We start from the raw sequence: 25,277 nt of genomic DNA, 5'->3' as shown, positions 1-25,277 counted from the left end.
AGAGAGCTTCTTCTGACATTGTCTTAAGCTTCCTGCTTATCTTCTCTTCTTTCTCTGTGAATAGGAGGAAAGGGCATTATGAGGTTTCTACACTGAAATGATAAAACATTAACACACAAAACTGGAAAGATATTTCGCAATACCACTTTAACTTAAAAACACTTCTGCGTGTTTGGTTGTCGGACATGACTCAGCTTTCTTGTGAAATTAGATATCCTGAATCCATATTTAGAAAAGCAGTGACGAGCCACCTGGAAGTTTGTATACTGTTACTGTTTGGATAAGTAAGAAATATCTCTTTTGGCTTCTTTACTCACTAAACTCCAGCAGAGGGGGCTACAAGATTTCTCGCAAAAACACCCCCTACAGAGTATATCTTCTGGGAAAACATTCTCAGGGAGCAGCGTACAGCACAGAAAACACACATGCCAGTGTTGTGAACCAGCTAGAGGGACAACATGTTGTCTAAAGCATCCAGCTTGGGAAAAAAGGTTTATATCCCTCTGTGGTGTCTTCATCTCCTAAAATTGGTTGTGAAGTTTGATTATGGGACTGGATTTGGATTTTCAAAATGTTCCATCTAACTGCTTTGGATTAGTTTTAGGCATAAACAAATACACATACATTTCACAACACTGATCTCAGGTAGCAGGTGTGTTTCTGGTTGGCAGTGGTTGATTCAGGATGATGATGATGAACTACATCCTCAGCTCCAGTTGTAGTCAGCTGTAGTACTACTTGAAAGTACTAGTACTAGTTGAAAGTACTAATTGTATCAGGAGTACTTGTTATAAACTCCTTTTTCAGACCTTCCTCACTCAATGGTCAGAAATTTGATGTGCTCAAAGTCATTTATGGAAAGAACCCCCAACTTTTTCCCACAAATGTCTGACGTGAAGTAGTCAAGTATGAAACTGACACGGAAATGTGCAGTATCTGTGCTTAAACAGCCACGGGGCCTCTGAAGCATCAAGCCATGAAGACATACTGCTGAATAATTGTTATTTATTCAGATGCCTGTGGGGCAACTGAGACTGTTCTTCTTCTTTGGTGTCATACTTCCTTCCAAACCCATCAATATTCTACCCCACAGTGTCTTGTGCAAGGTGTGAACGTTGATTGTTTTTTTAATCTGCAACAGAGACCTTTGTGAAAGCCGATAGACAATCCTTGATTACCGTAAAAAGCAGTGTATAACTCTCACCTTAAACAAGATTGTTTTTCATTTAAAAGCGGTGTGCATCTTATACACCGGTGTGTCCTAAACAGCAGTACAATACAGAGAGAGGCTGGTCTGTAAAAGGCTGTCCACGCGAAGAATGATAAGTAGAACAATAACGATAAATATAACTATGTGAGCATCCACATGTATGACCTATAAACAGTGGTATCAAGCATGCGCTGTGCACTCCAGCTGTGTCGACAGCTAATGAAAATAGAAAGACTATTGATGACCTCTTAATGCTGTATGCTGTACGGAAAAATAAAAAATAAAAGCAGGCGGGTTCACCGGCGGTTGCTGATTCAGTGTGTTGATCAGAAGTATTTCGGGACACAAGTTCGAGAGCACAGATCTGAGGCCTAAAAGATTCACTAACTTTGTTGTTTTTCCACTGGATGGTTCAGAGGATGATGCTTTGTTTGACTCGGGTGCAATATTTGCACACAGCGACAGAACTGATGAATATGTAAATGAAAATTGAAAAAGTTTTGGAGTATAAACATATGTGTTTATAAATGAATAGCTACTGGTGCATTCAAATAAACCAGTCTTTAGTAGAAAATCTTTTTTTTTTACAGCATGGCACCCCCCAATATAGACAGCATCTTATACACCTGTGCGACTAAAACACTGGTTTTTACGGTAGATAGAAGATTTGTCTACTTGTCTGAAAGGGGCTACAGAGCCGGCACAGATTAAACTTTAAATGTCTGTCATAAGTCATTGTGTACTAATGTTTGTTTATTTTATAGTGAAGCAGGTAATGTTAGCTAATAATAGTCTCAGTAAAAAACCTGAGCAGTTTGCTTCAGGTTCCCCATTCGCTACAGCTTTGTTTCTTGCTGTGCCCACCATTATTGTAACCCACTATGACTTGTTCCTGGTCCCAGTAACAGCCAACAGGCTCACATTTGCATAAATCGGTGTCAACTATAGCATATAAAACTGTCTTTGTAGTTGAACCTGACCTTGCGTTGCCCCTCTGCCATGTAGAGGTAAGTGTACATACAGTACCGGTTTGGACACACCTTCCCACCCACTCGCATGAAAAAAGTGTGCCCAAACTTTTAACTGGTACTGTATACTGTAGATTATATATTTAGGAAATTGGTCCTTCATTTATCCATAATTTTTCCCTTCACACTAATTGAACAATTAAACCATTTCTCTTCTATATTGCTGAAAACGTCCTCTTTTTGTGTGGTGTAGTTGGATCACTGACGACACTCCAGATGAACAGTTGACTTTGTCCTGTGGTTCATAATGCTGAAATTTTTCAAGCTGTGACCCAGGAGTTTGTGTAACTAAGCTTCAGTGTTCTGTCCCAACGCCACTCTATTTAATCTAGATTCATCGCAGGCACGCTATATTTTGAAGAGCCAAAATCAAATGTTTTCAACTTTATACTGTCAGTTGGTTTATTTTAATAACTGCGTGATGTAAAGAAGGGAACTTTTTTGTTTTTCAGCAGCACAAATAGGAGAGCAACTTTGATTGCAGTGAGAGATATTGGCTTTCTGCAGCATTGTGGTGCCAGATGTTTGGCCTAAAGAGGATCAAAGGGGAAAGCTGAGCATGTTGATAGTCTCTCCTGCCCTCCACGCTGGTCAGCTAAACTATGCTGTCTCACTGAGAGGATCAAATCTGGATAATCTTTCTTCATTCTTCACTTTAAGTGTTAGAGACTCAGTCATGCAGACAAATGGGACATATATAGGTTTATCCCCTACTCATCATATACATAGATGAAGACCATTTTGCTACCATGGTACTCATTGCTCATTCGATCTTTTGGATGAGTTGGGATATAAATTCATCTGAACTCTTCTGGGGGTGTAAAATGATGAGCCTTACTAATACAAAGCCTTCAATCCTGTTTTAGTAGTATTTTCAACAAGTCCCTGAATGACAAGTTGGCTTCCTGTATAAAGTGTGTGTGTGTGTGTGTGTGGTGCTTGTATCTACAGGCTGTGACAGGAGCCGGGCTCAACCAGCTGCTGTACGCTTATCCACCAGATGGTCACCACATACAGAAGGTTTTGGGCCAAATCCTCTTTTTACTGGTGTTTACTGATGCCTTTAGTCATTGATCTGACCAGTGTTGAGGTTTTTTTTTTTTTTTTTTTCAACCAAAGGTCCTTTGGCTGCTTAATACATGGCTTCCTTTTAACTCTGCCTCACTACATTGAGAATGTTGATTTCAGAGCCAGTGTCATTCCCGTGGCGGCTGGAGTGTTTGACTCTTTTATGGCTGCAGTACAATTCACCTGTTGTCGTAACAGTGGAGTCCTTTTCTTTCCACCTAATTTAGTTAGTCTTCAGATTCTCCTCGTCGTAGCACTGTCAGTTAACACGGTCAAGAGCTGCTGCGGCTGAACCTACAAAAACAGGCTGTTTTGTTTGCACTGATTATGCAGCTGAACAAGCAATGACGTGTGCCTGCATAGACATGACGGGATACTTAATTAGTTAACAAAGCAAACTTTCCCTGTGACTGCTCACAACTTTAAAACTTGCAGAGCAGGGATTTGATCGACTGCCAGGAGTTATTGTTGGCCTTGTTTACGAGGTGAGGTTTCTGATAGCAGAAACATATCAGAACTAGTCCATCATGTGTTGAGCTTTATTATAAGACACTAGAAGTAATCTGTAACAAAAAAGGTTGCAATGTACAGTTTTGTTGTTTACAATCTGATAAGAGAAAAAAAAGGTTGTTCTTTTGTTTCAGTGTGCTGTGAATGGACGACTTTTTGTTAATATGGCCATCATATTGATTCTCTTTTACACAAGTTTCCACAATATCACTTTTTCAAGTCTGTTTTGCGTCCGCCCACATGTAACACATTTCAGATATAGTGGCCAAAGCTTGTGTGAGGCCCAGTATCTTCAAATTGAACTTTCACTGGAGTAATGGCATGTAATGTGGTTGCAGCCAAGTCTTTGATTTCAGTGCTTCCCAACAGGGCAGTCGCTTATAATAGGTTTGCTTAACTTTTAGTAACAGGAACATCACCTCAGGGTGTCACCTCACACTTGAAATTAACACCTGCAGGGTGATAAATTAATGTGGGCCACCAGCCAAGCTGCTGTCTTTTTTAATTTTATTTGTAGTAACAAACAAGCCACAACTTTCAACCCCTTAACTCCAGCCTTAAACGGCCTTTTGAAAACGAAACAGAGAAGTAGCATGAAAATGTGATGCCAGTTGTCACGATAAGAGACAATCCAGCTGTTTAGGTTGTATAGATCTTTAAGAATGTATTCATGAATTTGTAATCTGTGATATTTCCTGGTCTCTGTCAGGGCTTCGTTAGCAGAAAGGTCAGCAACACCCAGCTTTGTTACATTAGGGATTTCTCTCTCATGTCCTGTAGAGATGTTGCCTATACAGTTTCAGCTGGAACAGAGTTTGAGGTTTATTAATTGGGGAATTTGATCTGTGAGAATCCTTCACATGGAGAGGCTGCATTGTACATGCAGCCTCTGGGACAGTGTTGCACATTCATTGTGTCACAAGGAGCACTTTTTGTCCTTGTTCTGTTTTGAAGAGGAAGTTGTAGTGGTGTAGTACTTAATCGCTGGCATTTGTATGAAATGACACGTCAGCTGTCGTCTGATTGTTTTCACAGGAGACATTTTTAAATTTGTTTCCTCAGATTTTGTTTGTTTGAAGCCAACCTTGTTAAGTAGCATCCTCAGCTTTTACCGATTTCGTAAAAAACAAAATCTTAATAATTTGAAAAGAGAAGAAATACTTTGTCAAAATCTGTTAACATTTCACATCACTCTGTAAGCCTGTAATAAGACTCATTCTTGTAGGGTCTGTAGTGTTCTTGCTGTATTGTTACAGAACTGAGCGGCACTATTGTGATGGTAGACAAACATTGGAAGATTAGCAGTAAACCTTTGGTGTGTTGGGTTTCTTTCTGTCTCTGTGTCTGCCTTTCTTTTTTGTGCAATTCTGCGGTGTGTGTGTGTGTGTGTTTTAGCGAAGCTGATACAGGAACAAATATATATATATATTCTGAGTATTTTGGTCTTGGTTAATAGTTGTAGGGTTAATAGTTGCTTCCACAGCTCAACAGTGATGATGATTTTTCAGTGTCTTAACCCCCTTTTGTTTTCAGAGAGTGATGCAGAAGCGACAGCTGTAGACCTGACTAAAGGTGCTGAAGTGAAAAGGATAACAGGTAGAGGCACTGAGACTCTGCCCATTTTATACTGGTTGACTGTCAAAGTATTGTGAAGCAGGTGATTTTAAAACCGGGCTGTAGAGTTTTTTTTGTTTTTTGCCATAGAATATAAATATCTGCTAACTCAACAACGAAAGCTTTGCATTTTAGCACTTTCATCTACCTTTCATAATTGTTTTTAATTACCCAAAATGTTTGTGCTCATTCACTCATTCAGTCTTGTATGGGTAACTCTCAATATACCACTGCCATAATAATCACAAAAGCACAATGGGGGCTTTCTGCAGTTAATTTTCCACTTCATTGAGCTTGTGTCTTTGAATTAAGACTGAGACTAAGAATTATAATTCAACCTACTGGGATTAAAGCTACTAACGTCGCCTTCTCCTCCTCCTCGTGCTCTGTTATGTCTGACATTTGCAGTTGGCTTTATCTTCAAGTCCAATGCTGCCATAACAGACTGACCTCAAACGGTGCTAACTGACCCTTTTGTGTTACAGAGTTGGAAACGGAAATCTCCGTGGGACGAATAGTAGGCTCAGGTACATCTGCAGCCCAAACCAATTTAACCTTTACCCATCCATAATACAGAACATTTTAAAACCCTGCAATACTTCAGCAGCCACATTTGGAAAGCTCTCAACATTTTTTGACAAATGACTGAAGTTGTTATTGTAATGAGGGACTGAATTTGGTACAAAGAACAACTAGTGAAATCAAGCATCTGCTCAGTCGTCCTCCTCCGCATGAAGCTGCAGTGTGATACAATACTGCCCTCTGTTGTCTTGGCCTGGTAACAAATGGTTGGCAAGTGAAGCAGTATGCAGGAGTTTTGGTGCATATATTGTAAAAAATGTGTTTTACTAATAGGGACCCCCGCAGCTTTAATTTCTCTCGCGCTGTTGCCTCTGGCTGCTTTATGCTTCTCAACAGAAACATAATGCACACACGCTCACAATCGCTCATCTTGGCTGCTATAGTAAAACGTGCTCATCCACCAGGGCAGTGCTTGGATCCTTCCCTAACCAGCCGTCACACATTCCCATTGTCTTTTTCTTTATCTTTCTCCCTCAGCTTCTCTGTGAAGACAAGATCCACATCCACAGGAGTAAAACCACGCTCTTCCTACTTTCCACTAATGCTCGTCTTTAAACGTAGCGTTCTTTCATTCTAATGCAATCATGGCATGCAACAGACAGACATTAATAAATGATAAGTGTTTTTATAGATCCTGTAAGTATCATTATAGAATATTGCACTTCCAGAAGAGCCTGCAGTAAACACTCAAATGACGTAATTCAGAGTTCTTATCTCAGTATAAATATTGACCTCCTCGTTTTCTCTGCTTCTGTCTTACCTCAACGCTTCACCAGGCACCTATTGGCTGCCCCTTCGGTTGTCCATAGGTGATCTCTAACTTCTTTTCTAACTTTATTTTAAACTCAACAGACTGTTTTGGCTGGCTTCTCCCTAACCTTGCTTGTTTGTTACAATCCTTAATTCTAATGCTTTTACATTTGCCATCTTATTTTCCGTATGAAAAAAAGCGCAGGTTGTTTACAACTACAGCTAATGAGCTGATAGGCATATAATACCATACTCTCTAACAGTGTTCGATTTAGACCTGCGTAGTAATGGATCATATCCATCTCTGCTTTTGTCTTTCTCTTCCAGTGTATGATAAGCAGGGCTTTTTGCTGCAGCTGGACACAAAACTGTGAGTACAGGTCTTTCTAGTAATCACTTCTGTCATTTCATGTAGTACATTAGGCAACTCTCCATCACATACTGTGTGGGATATTTCCAAGTTGTTATATTTAGAACAGCTGAATTCCCAGTCAGACATCGACCCCATTAGTTTAGGTATGTTTTACAGCTATTTTCACTAAATACTTATTCATACAGATTCTGGTTGATCAATGGGGAAACATGAAACATGAAAATGTAAGCCTTCAGCGAATTAATCTCACTTGATTTAAAAAAAAAAATAAAATAAACATCTTGGAGTCCAAGCCAAAACCTTGTGACAAATGTCCCTATTTGATTGCTGACCTGAGCGATACATTTTGAAATTAGTGTGATTTGAGTTTTTGTTAGTGTTTTTCCGTTTATTCCAGAGCAGCTGGGGTTTGTCAGGGTGGGAACGTGCTACATTGAGTCATTATGCAGCTGTCGTTGTGTCAGTGTGTCTGTTGAAATGTGTATATTTCCCTGAATTGGTTTGACACTCTTGCTCTAAACTGTCATGATAAGGCCTTTTCTTCCGCCCACCCCCCCCCCATTACCAAACAGGCAATATGCATTTTCTGCCATCACCACCCTGGTTCTCACAGGGCATGTCTGTCCACACTCTGCACACACACTGTAAGCATCACATCAGCACACATTTGAAGGTGGTTTTACATGGACGATACAGCTCCTTACATTGTATGTACAATCTTCCTTAATTACACCATTAAAGAAAATGCATACACAAATGCAAAACTTGTTGCAATAATTAATTTTGTGTAGTGACCAACCTATACTGGATTTTTGGTGCCAATGGCAATGCCGATATCTGGAAGTAAAAAAAAAAAAGAATCAGATATCGAAATAACGGCTGATAATCTTTTTTATATTTATATATACAAAATATATTCTTAATTTTTTGCAGTGATCCCTCAAATGTGATTATCAAACACTTGACAAAGTCTTTTACAGTTTAACAATACATTTTATTGTATAAAATAACATCAGTGCACTGAAATAGTGAACTTTGAATTTAACAATTATAAATTACTAGTAAAAAAAACACAAGACAAAAAAACATGGATCTCTATATTAAACTTGAATAAAGAAAATGTAATCAAATGTACATAAAATGCTGCTTATATAATTTTTTTAAATGAAAGAAAATAATAATATCAGTAATGCCAGTCATATCGAATGACTGATATATCGTTTGGGCTCGAGTTTTGTAACTCTGGTAATTTATTCCTGCTTCTATGAAGGAGTGATGGTGTCCTATACGTTTCAACTTCATCACTTACAAGCGAACTGAAATGTATTATATTAGCATCAGAAAAGCTTCAGATTTTGTACAAACAGGCCTCAGTCAAGCCGATACTTCTGCCAGCTCTGGCAGACCAGGGCCTCTCTCCCTTCTCCCTGTTTATTTGAACTAGACTCATGGCATACATCAAGTTATTAATGATCATGCTGGTAATCGGGTGGTTCTAGTTTTAGCACTGCCCGTGTGATTATTTGTACAAGGCCCCTCTGCTTTGTCTCGCCACACACAGGTGATGCGTTGAGCTGCTGTTGAGTTCTCCAACTTCCTCGGCAAACCGTTATCCTATCTCTCAAGCGGATTGTTTGACAAGCTTGGTTTTTGAGGGTTGAAAATGTGTCAGTATAATTAATAATCAGTTATCACGATGTGTCGGATTAATCTCTCCTTATGTTCTTTTAATGTGCAGGCCACCGGAGTTGGCATACAAGTATGGCAACCTCAGCGAAGGAGTGTGCAAGCTGGGATATGCAGCAGCCAAGATGACTGCCATCTATCCTAAGTGAGAAGGATTGCTTTTTTTTCTCTTTTTTTTGGGGGGGGGGGTGTGTGGGTATACACAAGTTCATGAAATAGTACTGAAATTAACTGGATGTCCTCAAGTGCCTTTTATCTAAACGTATGAAGCAGACTCCTTCAAACAAGGGTAAGATCTCCACATATAATTTCAGGAGTTCTGCAAACAAATCATTTTAATTGCATGTCAGCACGAGAACAGCCAAAAATGAAGTACTCAAGCATACCAAGATGCATGATGTCACTTCTCCAGCCAACCTCGCCTTGAGGGTTTTGAGTCAGATACAGAGAAGCCCCCGCATTCCTATGCAATCTTCTACAGTTTCAATCATGTTTCTACCACCATCTCCCCCACCACAAAAACTTGACTGTCTCCTTGTGATCCTTCTGTTGCACAAAAGAACCGTTGTCATCTGAGCACAAGGTCTCCCATCTCTCTCCTATCAAGTCCTAGAGCCTTAGAGTCTTTCACTATGAACCACTAACCAACTTCCTGTCTATCATGCCATGACTCACTATGAACTTCCTGGTACCCAGCCCACACTGTCCACTGAATCCTCCACGGCCCTCCCTGATGTCACTGGCTCTTTTGATTCTGAGGCTCTATGTGCCGCCCATCTCAGCTCAATGTATAGGACATTGTCCTATTAGCATTCTTGGAGCTAAGCTAATAGAGGGGTAATTTTCCGCATTGCTGAACAATAGCAAGTGGCACTTCAATGCAGTACTTGACCTAGTTATGGTGCAAATTCGCCAACTCGTTTCCAAGCATTGAGCATTGAGCCTAATTTATCTATTGCCTGAAGATGTTATAAGCATTAGATTGAAAGAAAGAGTTTAGCTAAAAAATTCCCATATATTATGAAACTTGCTTTACTTTCTTTCACATATTTTTACATTTTAAAGTACTTTTTCTTTCTACAAGGGAAATGCATATCAATAAAACACTCTTAAGTGTTTTAAGTTGGGTTATCCAAGGCTTTTACATAAGATGTACAGTATGCACTATATCAAATGACTTGTTGGTGTGTATTTGTGTATACAAACTGCTCTAAATAACACCATGATTTGCACTGTTGGCTGAAAATTCAGCACTGCTTAACAAGACAGACGAGGCAGTTTTGTGGAGGTGCCCTCTACCTATCTGAGAGGCTACGTGTTAACAATGTCCTCCCTCATAATGACTTCCTCTAATCAGCCGCACGTGTCGGATCAAAGTTCTGTACAACACAGAACCCCCACTGGGAGCCCACTGATTACTACCACCTTCAACCCAGTCACACACAGGTCAATGAGCACAACTAATGCTGCACTTTGTGTAAGTTTGAGTGTGTATATGTGTTTGTATGCATTTATGTTTGTTTGCCCAATTCTGTGATTTATTGTATCCTGTGTGAATGGGTGTCAACCAGTTAATATCTTGTTTTTTTTTTTGTTTTTTTTTAAAAATCTCATCATCGTCATCTTTTTAGTTTAGTACAAAAAAACCCCAAATCAATTTAAATGTTCTTGTTAGCATTTTGTATAAATAGGCGTGGTGTGCTGCTCAGCTGTTAGAGAAAACCTCCTTAACCTCTAGCAGTGAGGTCCTGTAGCTCTCCTTCTAATCATCTCCTGCTTCCTCCATGTTTGTCTTCTCTGAAGCCCCTGCCCTGGAGAATCCAATTTATTTTCCACAGCCCCCCTTTCCCTCGTTTTACCCAAAACTGTTTGTATTGGACCCCTAAATCAAGTGTTGGCAGTGAACTTGAAGCTGCACGGTTATGAAAATATTGCCAGTGAGAGATGGACCTAGCAAAGGAAATGAGTACAATGCTTCCTGGCCTGCCGGCTGTTTTGGGAACCCTCACTTTGTATTAAACAACAAGCAGCCCCCTGTCTCTGCTTTGTCAGGATGTCAGTGACTGACTGTTGGTCAGGGCTCAGCAGCTTGCAATGGTCCTGTGTTATTTATAGCCCCTTATGGCCTCAGAAGTCTTGGGTTCAATGAATCTTCACTTGTTTTGGCAGGTCAGAAGTCTCTGAGTGTATGTGCTCCTGTCAGGTGATGTGAAGAGGAGAGAGAGAGAGAGAGAGAGAGAGAGAGAGAGAGAGAGACATATAGAACTGCTTCTCCTCTCTGAGTTCTGTCTCTCTATGCTCACATGCTTTAAAGACAGAGGATAATGAGGGTATCAAAGACTGATTAGAGTGCTTGGAAAAGAGACAAGCTAACCGGAAGGCCTCCCAGTAATGTCGGCCATGTTTGGTCATTGTGCCGCAGAGCTCAGCATATTTGTTGTGAACCAATGGCAGTGTTATGGTAACAAGCTATCCAAGATACCTGAAGAGAAACAAGGGAGTATGATCCTGCCTGTGTGTCCTATCTTGATTCCACAGTTTAAAATGCCTTTTGCTTGTTGATGTTGTCTCTGGGAGCCACAATTTATGTGTCTGTATCTGTTTGGGGGGGGGGGCAAGATGCAATAGTTATGTCGCTGGTGGTCTGGTTCCAACTAATGAGACAGGCACTGAGACACTAATGAGTGCAACAATCTCTGTCATAAACAGAATAATTCACACCAGCTCAATAGATCTTCACCAGGCGCCCAGCTTTGTCTTCTGAGTGTCTGTGTGTGTGTTCTGAGTGATAAAGTACAGCTTAGGAGCTCCATTCATATTAACATCATAAGAGAGACATCCAGATTGACTTGTCTCTTTCCTTCTGTGCCCCCTCCTCCCCCGTCCAAGCTTGACAGCGGGTCATAAAAACACACATCCATCCTGAAGCCACACTCGCACAAGTGGCACGTAGCCCAGCACTCGGGTCGCAGGCGTGACTAAGAGGAAATGGATGCTTTTGATTTTAGAGCTGCGATTCATCAAAGTGGGACACACACATACCTCTACAGACACACAGGATAAGGAAGAGGCGATGCTGGAAGTTACAGTTCACGGAGCATTAAAACATTGGTCACAGGCGTGTTTTTGAATATCAAACTCTTTTAAAAAAAAAAAAAAACAATTTTTGTCTGAGTAAATTTCATGGTTACTTATTGTTTTTTAGTGTGTCTTCTCCTAAACTGGTGTAACTTCCTACCACTCTAATTCAGTTTGCATAAACAGTCTTCCCCCAGATCATTTGAGGAAAAGCATTCTGGCATGAGTATGTCGTCTCTGCAGATTTATCAAAACCGTGTGTCAGCTGTGATTTAGGCTCGGGTGGAGAGGTTATGTTGATGGTTCATGCCCTGCAACCGCCTCTTGTGTCTCTCTCTGCCTCTCACGATCACCCCTTTTAGTTTATAGCTACCATGCTAATGTTTGTGCAGGCTTTGCTTGTTTTGGGAAGCTTAATCAGTGTGTAGGAGGTGGAGATGTCATTGGATTAATGTCAGTGGAACAAGCAAATTTGGTTATCACTTTGTGCCTTAAAATTTGCCCGTGACATTGACACTACTGGACAGGATAAAAAGTGTGGTGGGGAGATGCACATTAGAATAGATCTTCCTTGAAGAGTATTTGTCACCATTTGTTCTTTGTCTCAGCTAATGAAAATGTTTTTCCTCTCTTTCCTCTTTTTTTTTTCTTCCTTTCCTGTGTCTCATTGAAGGTTTATGAAACCAGCGCCCATGTTTCTTGATCGGAACTTCAAACGTCTTGCAAAAGTCAGCAATTACTTACCTCCATTTGGTTTCAAAACACAAGGTAAGACATATTGATTTTTTTCTGGATTTACCGTCATCTAAAATCAACAATTTAATCAGATCTGTAAGACATGCTTCTGTTAAAACCAACTCTGAGCCTTCAGTTCTCAGAGCTACTGTTTCTATGGGTTTAGAAGCCATGTGGGACCATAACAGCGACTGCTTGTAGGGTATTTATTGCCCGCAGTGCCCTGCATCTCAGAATAATAAACTGTCTGATTTAGTTTGTGTAAAGCACAACTTTGTGTGTTTCCACAAGTTACAATGTTGTCCTGGTTTGCCAACAATTACACTTGAGGGCTGCCAAGCCCTTCTCCTTGTCAGCAGACATCAGTTAGTGTCTAACACTGTATCAACTTGTGGCATCACTGATTTAACATACGAGACCTTTCAACACACTGTCTACGTCTTTGAAGAGACTAGTTCTTCTGTAGCCTTCTTTTTGTGTTTGAATGGCTGAAAAAACATTAGAGATGTTGGTCAGCAGTTAAGAGAGATGGCTTTCAGGCAAGTTGTTTTATCCAAATGCCCGCTCTATATAAGCCTTCCTCATCATCATTTCACTCTAACAGTTCATATGTAGAGAATGCTAATGTTGTGCCATATTGCTCCGTTCATGGTTCGTTATTGTTGCAAGGCTTGCGTTTTTGGCGGAATACATTCTGCCTCAGGTTGGTTACTGTGCCTTCTCCCAAGTTAAGACACAGGTGATATATTTAGTGACCTTTGGCTTTTGCTATAGGGCCAGTTAACTTGATCGTTAGCTCTTACCAGCTCTCAGCCTCCATCATCTGGATTTTGAGATGATCATAACTGAAGAACTGATGTTCATAACTGAAAATAATAATCTTATTGAACTATGCCATTTAGTAATTTATTTGCATTTTTAAAAAACTGTATTCCTAAATATAACAACCTTTTACACTGATGTGTAATTGTTCGCCAGATGAATTCTGTCTTGGGACGAGGGGACTACCAGCCCAAGTCTGTTTTTGTTGGCCTATAGTAGTAGTGTATTTTGCATCACTCGCAAGGCGACACACAACAAAATCCAGAGTGACAGAAGAGTGTGACTGAGCTACTCACAGAGTGGTACCATCACTAGCAGAACAGTACAGAGGACAACACAAAGAACAGTATGTGGACAGTTACTGAAATAAATTGTCTGCTGGTACCTCTGGGACATGGTGGATCTCCATTTCTCATGCTTCTGCGTTGGAAAGCTGCGTCACCAGCATATGTAGTTACTGACACCTATGTCATTACCACGGCAACCCATGCAGATGATGTGGTGATGTCTGAGTACACAAATCCAATCTGATCACTTGCAAATAACAGTGCAGACAGTCTGTCTTAAAGTTCTGATTTGAGAAATAAATTTGACTGCAGTCTAAACAAAGCCAAGTCTCCCAGGACTCCACTTACATGTATCCACACATAACGCTACCAGTTCCCTGACCTCAACACACTACAGCTCTTCAGGTATCAAACCAGTGCACAATGCCATGGGAACTGAAGAGATAACATTAACCGACCTTCAGTGACATGCCCTGTCACATTTTCCAATCCTTAAAGCAGAAGGTGAATGTTACCTTTGTGCTCTGGCAAGTCCTCCGCTGTCATACGAACACACACACAGACACACACACACTGTCACAGTCGCTATCAAAGGAGCGCTCCCTGGGTGAGTGTTACACCTGGTTTCTGTTTTCTCCACGGACTGCGATGGCAGTGGGGTTTCCCTTTTAGCGGTACTCATGTGGAGAGATGATACGTGTGGATCTTGAATAGAAAGCCACAAAGGATTCCAAATTAGGAACACGGAGTGGAGGCGGGCAGGAGTTTTATTTTTACTTCTTTCTGCCTGGAGGTATCTGGCACACAGGGTTAGAGTGGTTTTTTTTGGTCCTAGAAAAAAACCATGCTTATTAGCTCTGTGTGATGCAGTCAACCATTGAATGGTAAAAAAAAGTTAACACTACTTTAAATAGCATACAGTATTATTCCCTCCTTAATTCTTTCTGCAGTCTAAAGTGAACATTTGTTTACATTCACACAATATTTCAACTGTTGCCAATACAAAAATGACTATGCATTTGTCCAATTATAGGCTTTTTACTACTTCAGCGATACATGCTACGGGCTAATGAACTCATCAAATTGCCATTTATTTGAAGTAGTTTCTGGTATGAAAACAGTTTTGCAACAATTCTTTTTTGCAAATGAGTTGCAAAAGAAGCAACTTATCATACTTTTCGGAGGAACATGATTCAGCCAGAAAAGAATTTTAGTTATTTTTTTTCTTTTTCAACATGGCAATCGCTGTTGAATCAAAAGCTTATTTAAGTGAAGGCCTAACAAATACCATTCTCTCATCACGTGATTCTTTTATATTGTTTAGACTACACTCTTCCCAACAATGTGTCTATGTTTATGTGTTATGTGATGCTTCCAAGCTTCCTCAGTGTTACCAGTAAAGATTTTTGTCATTCATGGGCAGTGTTGCCATTCATCTTTGGCTGCACCACGAGACATACTTAGCTGAAATGTTTATCTCGGGTACTTATAACAATTAGCTTCCATGTCGTCCTCTGGAAGAAAGTCTTGCCCATCGTGATTTTTCACTTTTCACCCGCCTGGTTTCAGGTGTGGTCCTCAGCCTTGTGTTTATGCTGTTCGGGGTGGTGCTTGACACCAGACATCGACACCACATCCAAACAATGGGCTGTTGCCTTGCTCGCCTCTCCTCAGCAGGTTAATCATTAGGATCGTTAGCCAGGGTGAATGGGGCTGTAATATGTCTTACAAACAGCTTTGAGGCCCCACTCTAAACCCTTCTTCTCACTCTCCCTTACCCTCACTTTTGGTGTTTCTCTTGGCCCCCCTTTGTAGACTATATGCTGTATGGTGATTATATTACATGAAGTATGGAGGGTAATGAAAATGCCATACGTGTTTTAAAAAACGTTACACATGTTGACTGTGTGTTTCCATGTGGGATGCAGATAAATGAAACAACAATTAACCGTTATCACAGTAGTGTCATCCAAGTAGTCCTTCTATGGTATTTCTGTATTACCACAAATATAACATGGATGAAGGATAGTAGATACTGTAATGGAATCTGCATATCGGATGTTATGATGGATGAATTAGTGTGAGAGGCCTAAAAAAGGTCAGGAGGAGAGACAATTATGTTTACTATCTAAAGCTGGAAGCATGACTCCAGTCGAATGCCCTGTAGAACATGGCAGGAATGTACAGTATGGCTAAACATCCCCGTTTCTCACCCTGCGATCAGAAGGGTGCTATCCACGCAGGGAGACGAGCTTAACATCGCCCACTTAACCAGGAGAATGTGCTTGTTTGAAAACAGCATTCCTCTCTGAGTGCTTCTATGGGAGAGTTTCTACATATACACACATACCATCCTGAACCCTGTATGTCTCTTCCTTCCAGATTCACTCCTCTGAAGAACACAACAGCTTTTTTCCATCCATAATCCAATCACGGCTATTTCTGCGCTTTCACTCCTTATCTGTAACTGAATAAACGGAGAGACGTGTTCTCTCCTCCAACTCCTCTTCAGACCACCTAGATTGCCATACCTCTAGTGTGATGCTGAAGTCCTTGGCAGTTTGTTGATCCTTTGAGGGATAATTTCCCTCAATTTTAGTTTTTCAAATATCCCATTATTTCAATATTAGAGTTGACCTTGTTCCACCATCTAGTCTGATGCACTGCTTCATAAAGAGTGAACGCTTAAGGGTAACTAACCCTGGTAATAATGGTACATTTTCTGGTAGCAAATTATGAAATATAGACTTTATCACTAGTTGTATAAATTCAGTTGCCCCTTCTGCTGCCAAGAAAGCAATTAATCCACCAATGTATTTATACACAAACTGTCCTGTGCAATAAAATAATCTACTGAAGTATCTATATTTAGTACGCTCATGTAAAAAGTCTGGGTTACAACTAAATGTAATGGTTCTTCTTTTTCTTTTTTTTTTCCTCTGCAGAGAGAGTTATAGACAGCATTTTAACTGCCACCAAAAACTACGGGCTTGGAGATGAACTGGACAGGTGATTATTGATTCTCTCACTCACATCAACAGGAAGTTCTGTTTTATCTATAATCACTTCTTAATGCGACCTATCTCTGACCCTCCTGCCTGACAGTCTCAGCTGTAAAAGATGCATCATTGTGGGCAACGGGGGCATCCTGTACAACAAGTCTCTGGGTTCCCGTATAGATGACTATGATGTCGTCGTGAGGTGAGACGATCCTCTCATGACAAAAGGCACTGTGAAGACTGTCTGAGCATTTTTCCACACAAAACAGTATTATGTATACATTTTAAAGAACAGTATTTAAGTGCTCATAGTTGATGAAATGTAAGTAACGACATCCCAGATTATTTAATCCCAGTTATGGATCTTTTCTGATTTTCTGAAAGTCAACTTTCAAGTGTCTTTTTTTTTTTTTTTTTTGCTGGCAGGTTGAATGAAGCTCCAGTAGCTGGTTACAGCAAGGACGTAGGGACCAAAACTACCTTGCGGATTACCTATCCCGAGGGAGCTATTCAGAAGCCTGAAAATTATGAAAAAGACTCGCTTTTTGTTTTTTCTGCTTTCAAACCACTGGATTTCAAGTGGCTAAGACAGATGGTCTTCAAGGAGAAACTGGTAAGGAAATGTTAAGTATTTTTTACAAAATTAAGATGGTCTTTAATCCCATTAATGTCAGTTTAATTTACCATTTGGCATTATAATAGTCCTTTGAGGTTCACAGTAGTTTTTAATCAAGATGTTCAGTCATTACAGATTTGTTTGCGTGGATTGCACAGGCCCAGAAAATAAAGGTTGATGACTCATAGCTGACAGATGAGCAGACATATCAAAAACACTTAAAAAATGTTCAGGTGTGATTAAATCCAAAATGAAAACTGGTTCTGACACACAGCAAAACTTCATTTAAAAGCTTTGTTTACTCATTTATTTCAACATTTAACCCTACCGTACCCTAAGTTACTGTCTCATCATGCTCCCTTTCTTATTTACCATTCTTTCACATTATGCCACATTATTTTTCTTTCTTTTTTTTAAAAGCCGAACATAGCAGTCCAACCTCTGATCACATTCTGCACATTCCTTCCTTTGGAAATGTAAGCCATTTTTGTAAAGGGGTTAAGAGGACAACATGACTGTCTGCTATATAGTTTGGATGTTTTAGATGGTTTAAATGCTTAATGTGGAAAGGACAGTTGAGAAAAAACAAAAGGCTAGGACATACTTTTTTTTCTTTCATTCTCATGCAACAGAATTACATTTGTTCACACTATGTCACCATTTCCTCCTGACTGAGATTGTTAAAAAGTAAATTACCCTCGTAACCTGTACTCTCCCATTGGGTTAGTTTAATGATGTCCTACCAATTAATTCCTACTTTTCCCTTTAACAGCTCTTTTGGATGTCCTTTAAAACGTAATGATTGCTACAGTTATATGACAAAGTGTGAAATGGCCTCTTAATCGGCAGGGTCTGCCTGACAGACAGAAATGGTCTTTCCCTTATCTCTAAGTGTTACAAAGGGTTGTCATTTTAATGGCTGCTGTGTCCTCTCCATCCTTTCTCACTAAAAAGCTCAAATAAGCATTTTCATTTTGTTCTTGTTGAACAGTCTCTAGTATCTCTCAGACTGAGATTATTTTGAGTCCATTCAACTTCTCAACAATGGGGTTACTTATTAAAAGCCCCTCATAGAGTCATTACAAAGGACCATTGCAGGATTTCTTGCATGAGTTTTCTCATTTACTATAAATACATATGACCTTAGAAAAGCATAGAGTGTTTAAGATTTGTAAACATGTTTCCCAGACAGACGTTTGAGTTTGAATGGATTTATTGTAAGTTACTTTGGACAAAAGCACAGGTAAACCAAATGTAAGTAGTGTAATATCATTTCTTGACAGAATAAGAGGAGGAAGTTGCAAATATAGTTAGTTACGAGAAGCATAAGTAAATAGGCTACACCATACAAAAGCACTTGTAAAGTCCTGGCAAGTTCTCTACAGACAGAAAAGCTTAACTCCTTTTTTCCCTCATTTTTGTTGAGCGATGCTTCTGTCTAATTGGGTAACCCAAGATTGGGGAAACCTGCTTTATTTTCCAGCACAGCTGTGTGACTTTCAGTAACCAGCTGCCAGCTGGAATTTTTTACAAGGTGACATTTGTCGTAATACAAGAGCCACGAGTTAGGGAAGGGGGACAAAAATAAAGAGGAAAGGACAATACTATTACAATAGGGGATGAAAAGGGCATATGATGTCAAGCTGAAAGTAAGTAATGGTGCAAAGTTGGATTAAAGCACAAGGCAGAATAGAGGAAAGATAGATGGAAAGGATAAAGTGAAAACGAGTAAAAGGGATAATAGCTGGGGAAAAGAAAATGAGCAGTGGAAGGTAACGGTAAAGTAAAATGGAGGAAAATAGCTTGGTTGGCTGGCTGATGGCCCCTTCAGCCTTTGATAGGGCCCAGATTTTTCTGGTGTGTCAGAAGGAGAGGACAGTGGAAATGGCTGTTTGGAATAATTGATCTGGCCCCTGGCATCCAACTCAGCCCTCTTTGATCTGCTGAGGAAGGAAGAATGTTTCTCATTGGTTAAAAATCAGGTTGGTTTGTGCCTTGATGATAATATGGCAGAAGAGAACTGACAGATGTGCAAGCACCCCCGTTTGACCTATGGATAGTCTGTTTTATACACATGCAGCCTGTTAATTTACTGTCATGTAAACACATCCCCTTATGTCCATTTTTCCTGTGCACTTAAGTCCACTTTAATAACCACTTGATGGAGGACTCTTTGGTACTATGTTGTAGATATACTCAACAACATCATACATAAACACATAACACACAAAAAACAATACTGAATGAGTTTGTGCTGCTCAGTCAGTTATACCTTTTGGTGCAGATCAGTGTGATGGGTTGTGTTGCTCTTTCTAGTGCCTCCTATTGTGCCGTTAGATACTTGGTTGTGGTAGGTGTTGTTATTAGTATTGTATGTGCATATTAAATAGCAGGTGTCTGGTTAATTTAAATGACAGTTACTCAAAATTTCGAAATTCAAAACATCGATATTAATCCAACATGTATGTGCTAATTTGAATGTTCTTTTCTCATACATGAAGATGTGTGGCAACTGGCTATTAGATTTTGGTAGCTACATAAGAAGCTGGAAAAGCAGCAATAAAAAAAAATTGTGTTACTGGGCAACAGTATCTGTTTACTATGGAAAGTGTATTTTAAGTCTTAGCAGCAACATGAAAGAAACTGAAGTCCTGTTAAAAGACTGATATCCCAGCTTCATTGTATCTGACTCACATCCAGCATAGACTAAAGCAGTGGAAACATAAACGTGTGTGTGTGTGTGTGTGTGTGTGTGTGTGTGTGTGTGTGTGTGTGTGTGTGTGTGTGTGTGTGTGTGTGTGTGTGTGTGTGTGTGTGTGTGTGTGTGTGTGTGTGTGTGTGTGTGTGTGTGTGTGTGTGTGTGTGTGTGTGTGTGTGTGTGTGTGTGTGTGTGTGTGTGTGTGTGTGTGTGTGTGTGTGTGTGTGTGTGTGTGTGTGTGTGTGTGTGTGTGTGTGTGTGTGTGTGTGTGTGTGTGTGTGTGTGTGTGTGTGTGTGTGTGTGTGTGTGTGTGTGTGTGTGTGTGTGTGTGTGTGTGTGTGTGTGTGTGTCTTATTACCAGACATCAGTTAAAAGACATTAGCAGCTGTGCATTTCATTCAGGGAGTGATGGTGCATACTTTAAAAGATGAAACGGGCTAATTTCACTTAGTAGTAAGCAACTCTCCCATCACCCGATCCATTTAGTCCATCTGAGAGAGAGAGAGTCTTAATGTAACTTGGCACAGTTGTCCTTTGGCAGCTTTTACATCTGTTAGTCCAGCAGGGTTTTCTTTGTGTAACCTGTACACTCCCAGCTGGAGGGGATGCAAAACCTTTTCAATGGTTATGAAAGCAAGTGTATTTCTTCTTCTTCTTCTCTAAAAGGTTAGTGGGTGGTACGGATTTGTGTAGCCGCAAGTGACTCATCCAGCCAGTGGTCAGCGTGCTCGTCTCTCCTGCGCTATTGTGGCTTCTCAGATGCCTACAGCTCCGTCTTGGATGGCTGAGCAGAATTCAAATTAGCGAGGCAATTTCCCAATCTGTTATTTAGTGTTTTGTACACTTTCACAAACACACACACACACACACACGCATAACCTCCCACTCACTCTCCCTCATATGCACACACGCACGTAGAGTCATAAACTTCAGGGCAAAATTCAGACCGAGTTCAGATTTGGAAACTAGACCTCGGTCCTGATCAGGTTCTAGGCTTCCCTCCCTGAGTGTGTCCTGCGTTTTAGATCAAAGAAGTCCTCTGCTACGTATACAATTACAATACAGCAGCATTACATGGATTTTAACATCCCTAATCCCTCATTACAGCAGGTCTGCGTGATTACCACTCAACTTTGTCACTCTGCTTGAAAGTCTGACCCCACAGATGCAGCGGCCTGGTTGATTGCCCAGTTACACGCTGTTTACATATGTGCTCAAACATGATTTTGCAGATTGTTGTCTATACGCAACGTGTCTAATTTTTGATTTTGCACTCATGCACAGCACACGCTCATGGTTCACGCACACACAGTCGCAGTTGTTTGTATATGCGGGGATATTTTCAAACAGAGCCAGTGAAGGATATACAGCCGGTGGTAAACACGGGGTTCGAAGGTGGAGTGTCGGTGTTCTATCTCTGCTGTTTGTTTACAGGAGCTCTCCCTGTGCTCTGCAGGCCAGAGAGATAAATGATGGATGGAGACAATTTGAAGAACAGAGTACTTGTCCTTTAATAGAAATACAGCCACGGTTCTTACTCAAAAGTATCATAATATTGTGATCAAACCAATATTTCATAAACATTGCACAACTCTCAGGCAAGTGTGTGGGGAATTACTAAAATAGCCAGTTTGGAAGAAATTGAAAGTTGCGCCACATCACTGACAAATATCCAATTTAACTTCTTACAGCCACAATTTTGTTATGAAGGATTCCCTGTTGTTACACTCGGGTTTTTCACTTTAGAGACAGTGTCATTTTAACCTATAGGTTTATTGTAACTTCATCACTGAGGGTGCATTGCTACAGAATGTATGTTACAGAAATAGCTGCTATATGACTCTTTTTTAAGCCCCAACATCTGCGCAGAAGCCCAAAGTAGCATGCATACATGCATTCATAAACATTTACATACTTGTAAACATGGATTTTGAACATGAACCAAGTGACTAACATAAGGTCCGGATGTCACTGATTACCATGGGTATCATGTTTCACAAATGAGTCACCTACCTAGAAAGAGATGATTAACACTCAGACCAGTACACAGGGTTCCTAAAGTATTGTGTCCTGATGCCATGGATGTGTTGGTTGAAGTATTTATGTAAGTTAACGTATCAAAATAGGTCAATAGAACTATTTTTTCTCTTAAATTACTGTAAAAAGCCCAACAGCAGGATAAAATACTGAACCTGCCAGTGGGCCAATGGAGCAATAGCCTTCTGATCTGTGTATGTGTCAAAGAGGGTCACAATGTTGTCAAATGTCCACGCTGTTTTTGCATTTGCCGTCATGGGAGTGTGAAGACAAGGGTTTCACACACCGGATAACCTCCTAAGAGGCCAGGAAAAGAGAAACCACCACGACCTCGATGAGGGCAGAGGTCGTGGTATGTGTCAAGAAAAGCAAAAGCAAATCGGTGAATGCTTCAGATTCCTAACTAACAAAAGGGAATAAAACAACCAAAGCTGACCACGATTTTTCTTCTCTGAAACTTCCGAACCATAACCCTCCACTGTGCACCTCCAGTATTAACCACCTTCTTTGGTAAAGCTCTCTGCTTTCAAACATTCCTACAGAAATACTTCCTTCTCAATGGAGCGCTTGTGTGGTGAGACACTGTAACTTGTAAAACTCAAAGGTCCAACATGTACACGGTGCTAATGACCTCCAGACAACCTTAATTGTGATTGTTAGCAGTTCGGGGCTGCCGTTTTTGTTTTAAATTGTTTTAGGTCTACCTTCCGGGAATCAAGTCCACCTCGTTTGAGTCGTCCGCTCCTTAAACATCACACACAATCACATCCTTAGATAGTGGTTTACAGGACTGAAGAACCCAGACAGAGGCACATTGTATGGATAGCTGCCTATCAAGGAAGAAAGGACATCTCTCTCTTTTACTGATTTTGTGAGATAATTCTGGGGAGCAGCAAATAAAACACCTAACCTTTTGAAATCACTCGTTTTGTATCTGGTGACAAGATGGTCGTTCTTCACTACTTGCGGCCGACATAAAACTGAACTTTGGTTTCGTTTGTTCACATTGAAGGGATTCCCAGCCACCTGTAGAAACCCTGCAGATGTGAAAACATTTTGTTCTTCCCTTTCCCCTCTTATTACAGTCCTGCTCAGTGCTCCACTTTCGCACGCAGAGAATGAAGCTCAGTTAATAGCTCCTGAGGGACTGCTTTCCTCAAGACAGAGACACATTTCAGGTTGAGTTAAGTTTCATAGGCTTCTGCTGTAAGCCACACTGAAACCAAACCACACTGAAAACTATAAACTCAAATTTTGGATAAGACTCTGAATCTCTAAACCAAGCTGTTTCGCATTTTACGTTTGTAGAGCCAAAGTGTAACGGAAGTGCATTTTTCAGTTTCATGCAACTGTAAAACGATGTATGTCATCATGTTTATGCCCAGTCTAATTTAAGTCTTACACAACCACTAACCAATAATTATGGCAAAGGTATGTAGTTAAACATTTAAAAAAGTTCTATATTTTCCATTTTAGTACCCCTCTTCTCATTGTCCCTATCCGTCTTCATCTCTCAGTTTACATCACTTCGCTTTCTTCTCTTGGCTTACAGTAGGTGTTCTCCTCACCCTTTGTATCTCTCTTGCTCTAATCCTGAGCATTAAGCTCCTTTGGTGATGGTTTGTATGGTTGTGATATTCCTACAGCTGTAGGATAGATAAAGATAAATACTTAAAGTTTGCAAAGCTTCTGTTCTAGTTGAACAACACTGACATGGAGAGTGTTTTAAGGTATTAGTGTGCGCTCAGAAATGCATTAAAGGAGGACTCAAGCGTTTAAGTGTTGCACTCTATAAAGTCGGGATTTGTAAGAGACAAAAGAATGAATGAAGTATATTCACTTTTAGTCTCCACTGGATCCTACACTTTCCATAATGCAACTACCTGCTTTGTCTTTCTAACACCAGAGCTCCAGGTTGTAACACAGGCTTTCTTTTGTATTAGTCTCCAAGCCTGACCTGAGCCAGCATCAGGGTTGTTTTTTAGTTAAGATTAGTGTCATATTTAGTCTCAATGACAAGTAAACTCGTCTTGATGTGTAAAATCCTCTCTGAAACTCACCATCATTAAAGATGTATTCAAACATTACACACATATACAAGCACGTGTACAACCCCACTCGCTGCTTTCGATGGGAACCATGTTTTCTTTAGTTTGCTCTCAGCAAATGTTGCAACTGTTTGTGACAACTCATGACATTATACAAATGTGGCTCTCATTTGGGCTTTTAAAACCACTCAACCATTCTCAGCCCTGGCTTCTCTAAGGCCCACTTCTAAACTTTTGGAGCAGCAGTGGTGTGGGACCTTATCTTTTTTTGTACATTCTTGCTAAACACTTGTTCCTGAGGATTGACAAACTTCACCTGGATTCGCAAAAGAGGAAAACTTTGCACAGAAAAAGAGACCTCATTGTGGGTTATTGTCGAACCCTGTTAAATGTAAAGCAAGGGAATGTGACAATTCTTATCTTTTCCTGTAATCTGTCATTCATCAATAGTACTTTTCCTCCTCGTTTACTCTTATTCTCAGAAAAGCCAAGAACTGCTGGAAAATTGTTCAGACAATAAGGCAAGCGACAAGAGGCACTTTTTAGGATTTCTCTGGAATCAATTTTCAGTTTCAAGATGCATCTGTGCCTGTTAAGAGTTGAAAGGCTGTTAACCTCTGATAGCCAATGTCAACACAAGTGGAGCTCTAACATCCAAGTTTAGTTCTAAACTAAACTTATTCTAGTCTCAGTCTGTCTCCTTGCATTGCAAACAATTAACTCTCCCAGTTAAAGCTTGTTTTAACAGGTGCTTTATTGGACCGCGCAGCCTTACGCACACACTTAAATCTAATAATCCAGGCCAATTTAACCATAAAGCTGTTGCCGGAGAAGGGAAACAGCCATTTCCTCTCGGACCACATCCCAGTGACAGCCCAAACGCCAAAGCTACACACTTCTCTTCACCTCTGAGCGTATGTGTGTGTGTGTGTGTGTGTGTGTGTGTGTGTGTGTGTCAGGGCATGGTGAGTTAGTGGTGTACGACCACTCCGCAGCTTCCTGTTCTGATGGGGCTGCTGTGTTTCTCTTGACAAACTAATACGCACTCACACAGAGGTTAGCGGTCAGTTGGCAGTGGAAGTCACATCCTGTTCTGTTTAGGCTATTTGAAAGATCATTTGAGCACCCGGCCTGCT

At 40.4% G+C, this 25,277-nt stretch overlaps 1 protein-coding gene across 4 annotated transcripts in view; it reads left to right on the top strand.

Annotated features, from left to right (window-relative positions):
• The window catches only part of st3gal3b (ST3 beta-galactoside alpha-2,3-sialyltransferase 3b), a 46,655-nt gene that overhangs the window by 9,297 nt on the left and 12,081 nt on the right, over window positions 1-25,277 (top strand). For 3 of the 4 annotated variants that reach the window (XM_062429514.1, XM_062429517.1, XM_062429515.1), the window contains exons 3-10: window positions 5,350-5,412; window positions 5,916-5,957; window positions 7,090-7,132; window positions 8,874-8,966; window positions 12,573-12,667; window positions 16,689-16,752; window positions 16,849-16,944; window positions 17,169-17,355. In XM_062429514.1, coding sequence (XP_062285498.1) covers window positions 5,350-5,412; window positions 5,916-5,957; window positions 7,090-7,132; window positions 8,874-8,966; window positions 12,573-12,667; window positions 16,689-16,752; window positions 16,849-16,944; window positions 17,169-17,355 — 683 coding nt within the window. The remainder of the gene's footprint in view (window positions 1-5,349; window positions 5,413-5,915; window positions 5,958-7,089; window positions 7,133-8,873; window positions 8,967-12,572; window positions 12,668-16,688; window positions 16,753-16,848; window positions 16,945-17,168; window positions 17,356-25,277) is intronic. The other variant, XM_062429518.1, reaches the window with a different exon arrangement.

The sequence above is a fragment of the Scomber scombrus genome, chromosome 11 (genome assembly GCF_963691925.1).
Source record: "Scomber scombrus chromosome 11, fScoSco1.1, whole genome shotgun sequence".
NCBI classification, from domain to species: domain Eukaryota; kingdom Metazoa; phylum Chordata; class Actinopteri; order Scombriformes; family Scombridae; genus Scomber; species Scomber scombrus.
The sequence above is the reverse complement of the archived record's forward strand: the minus strand, read 5'-3'. Positions and strand labels throughout refer to the sequence as shown.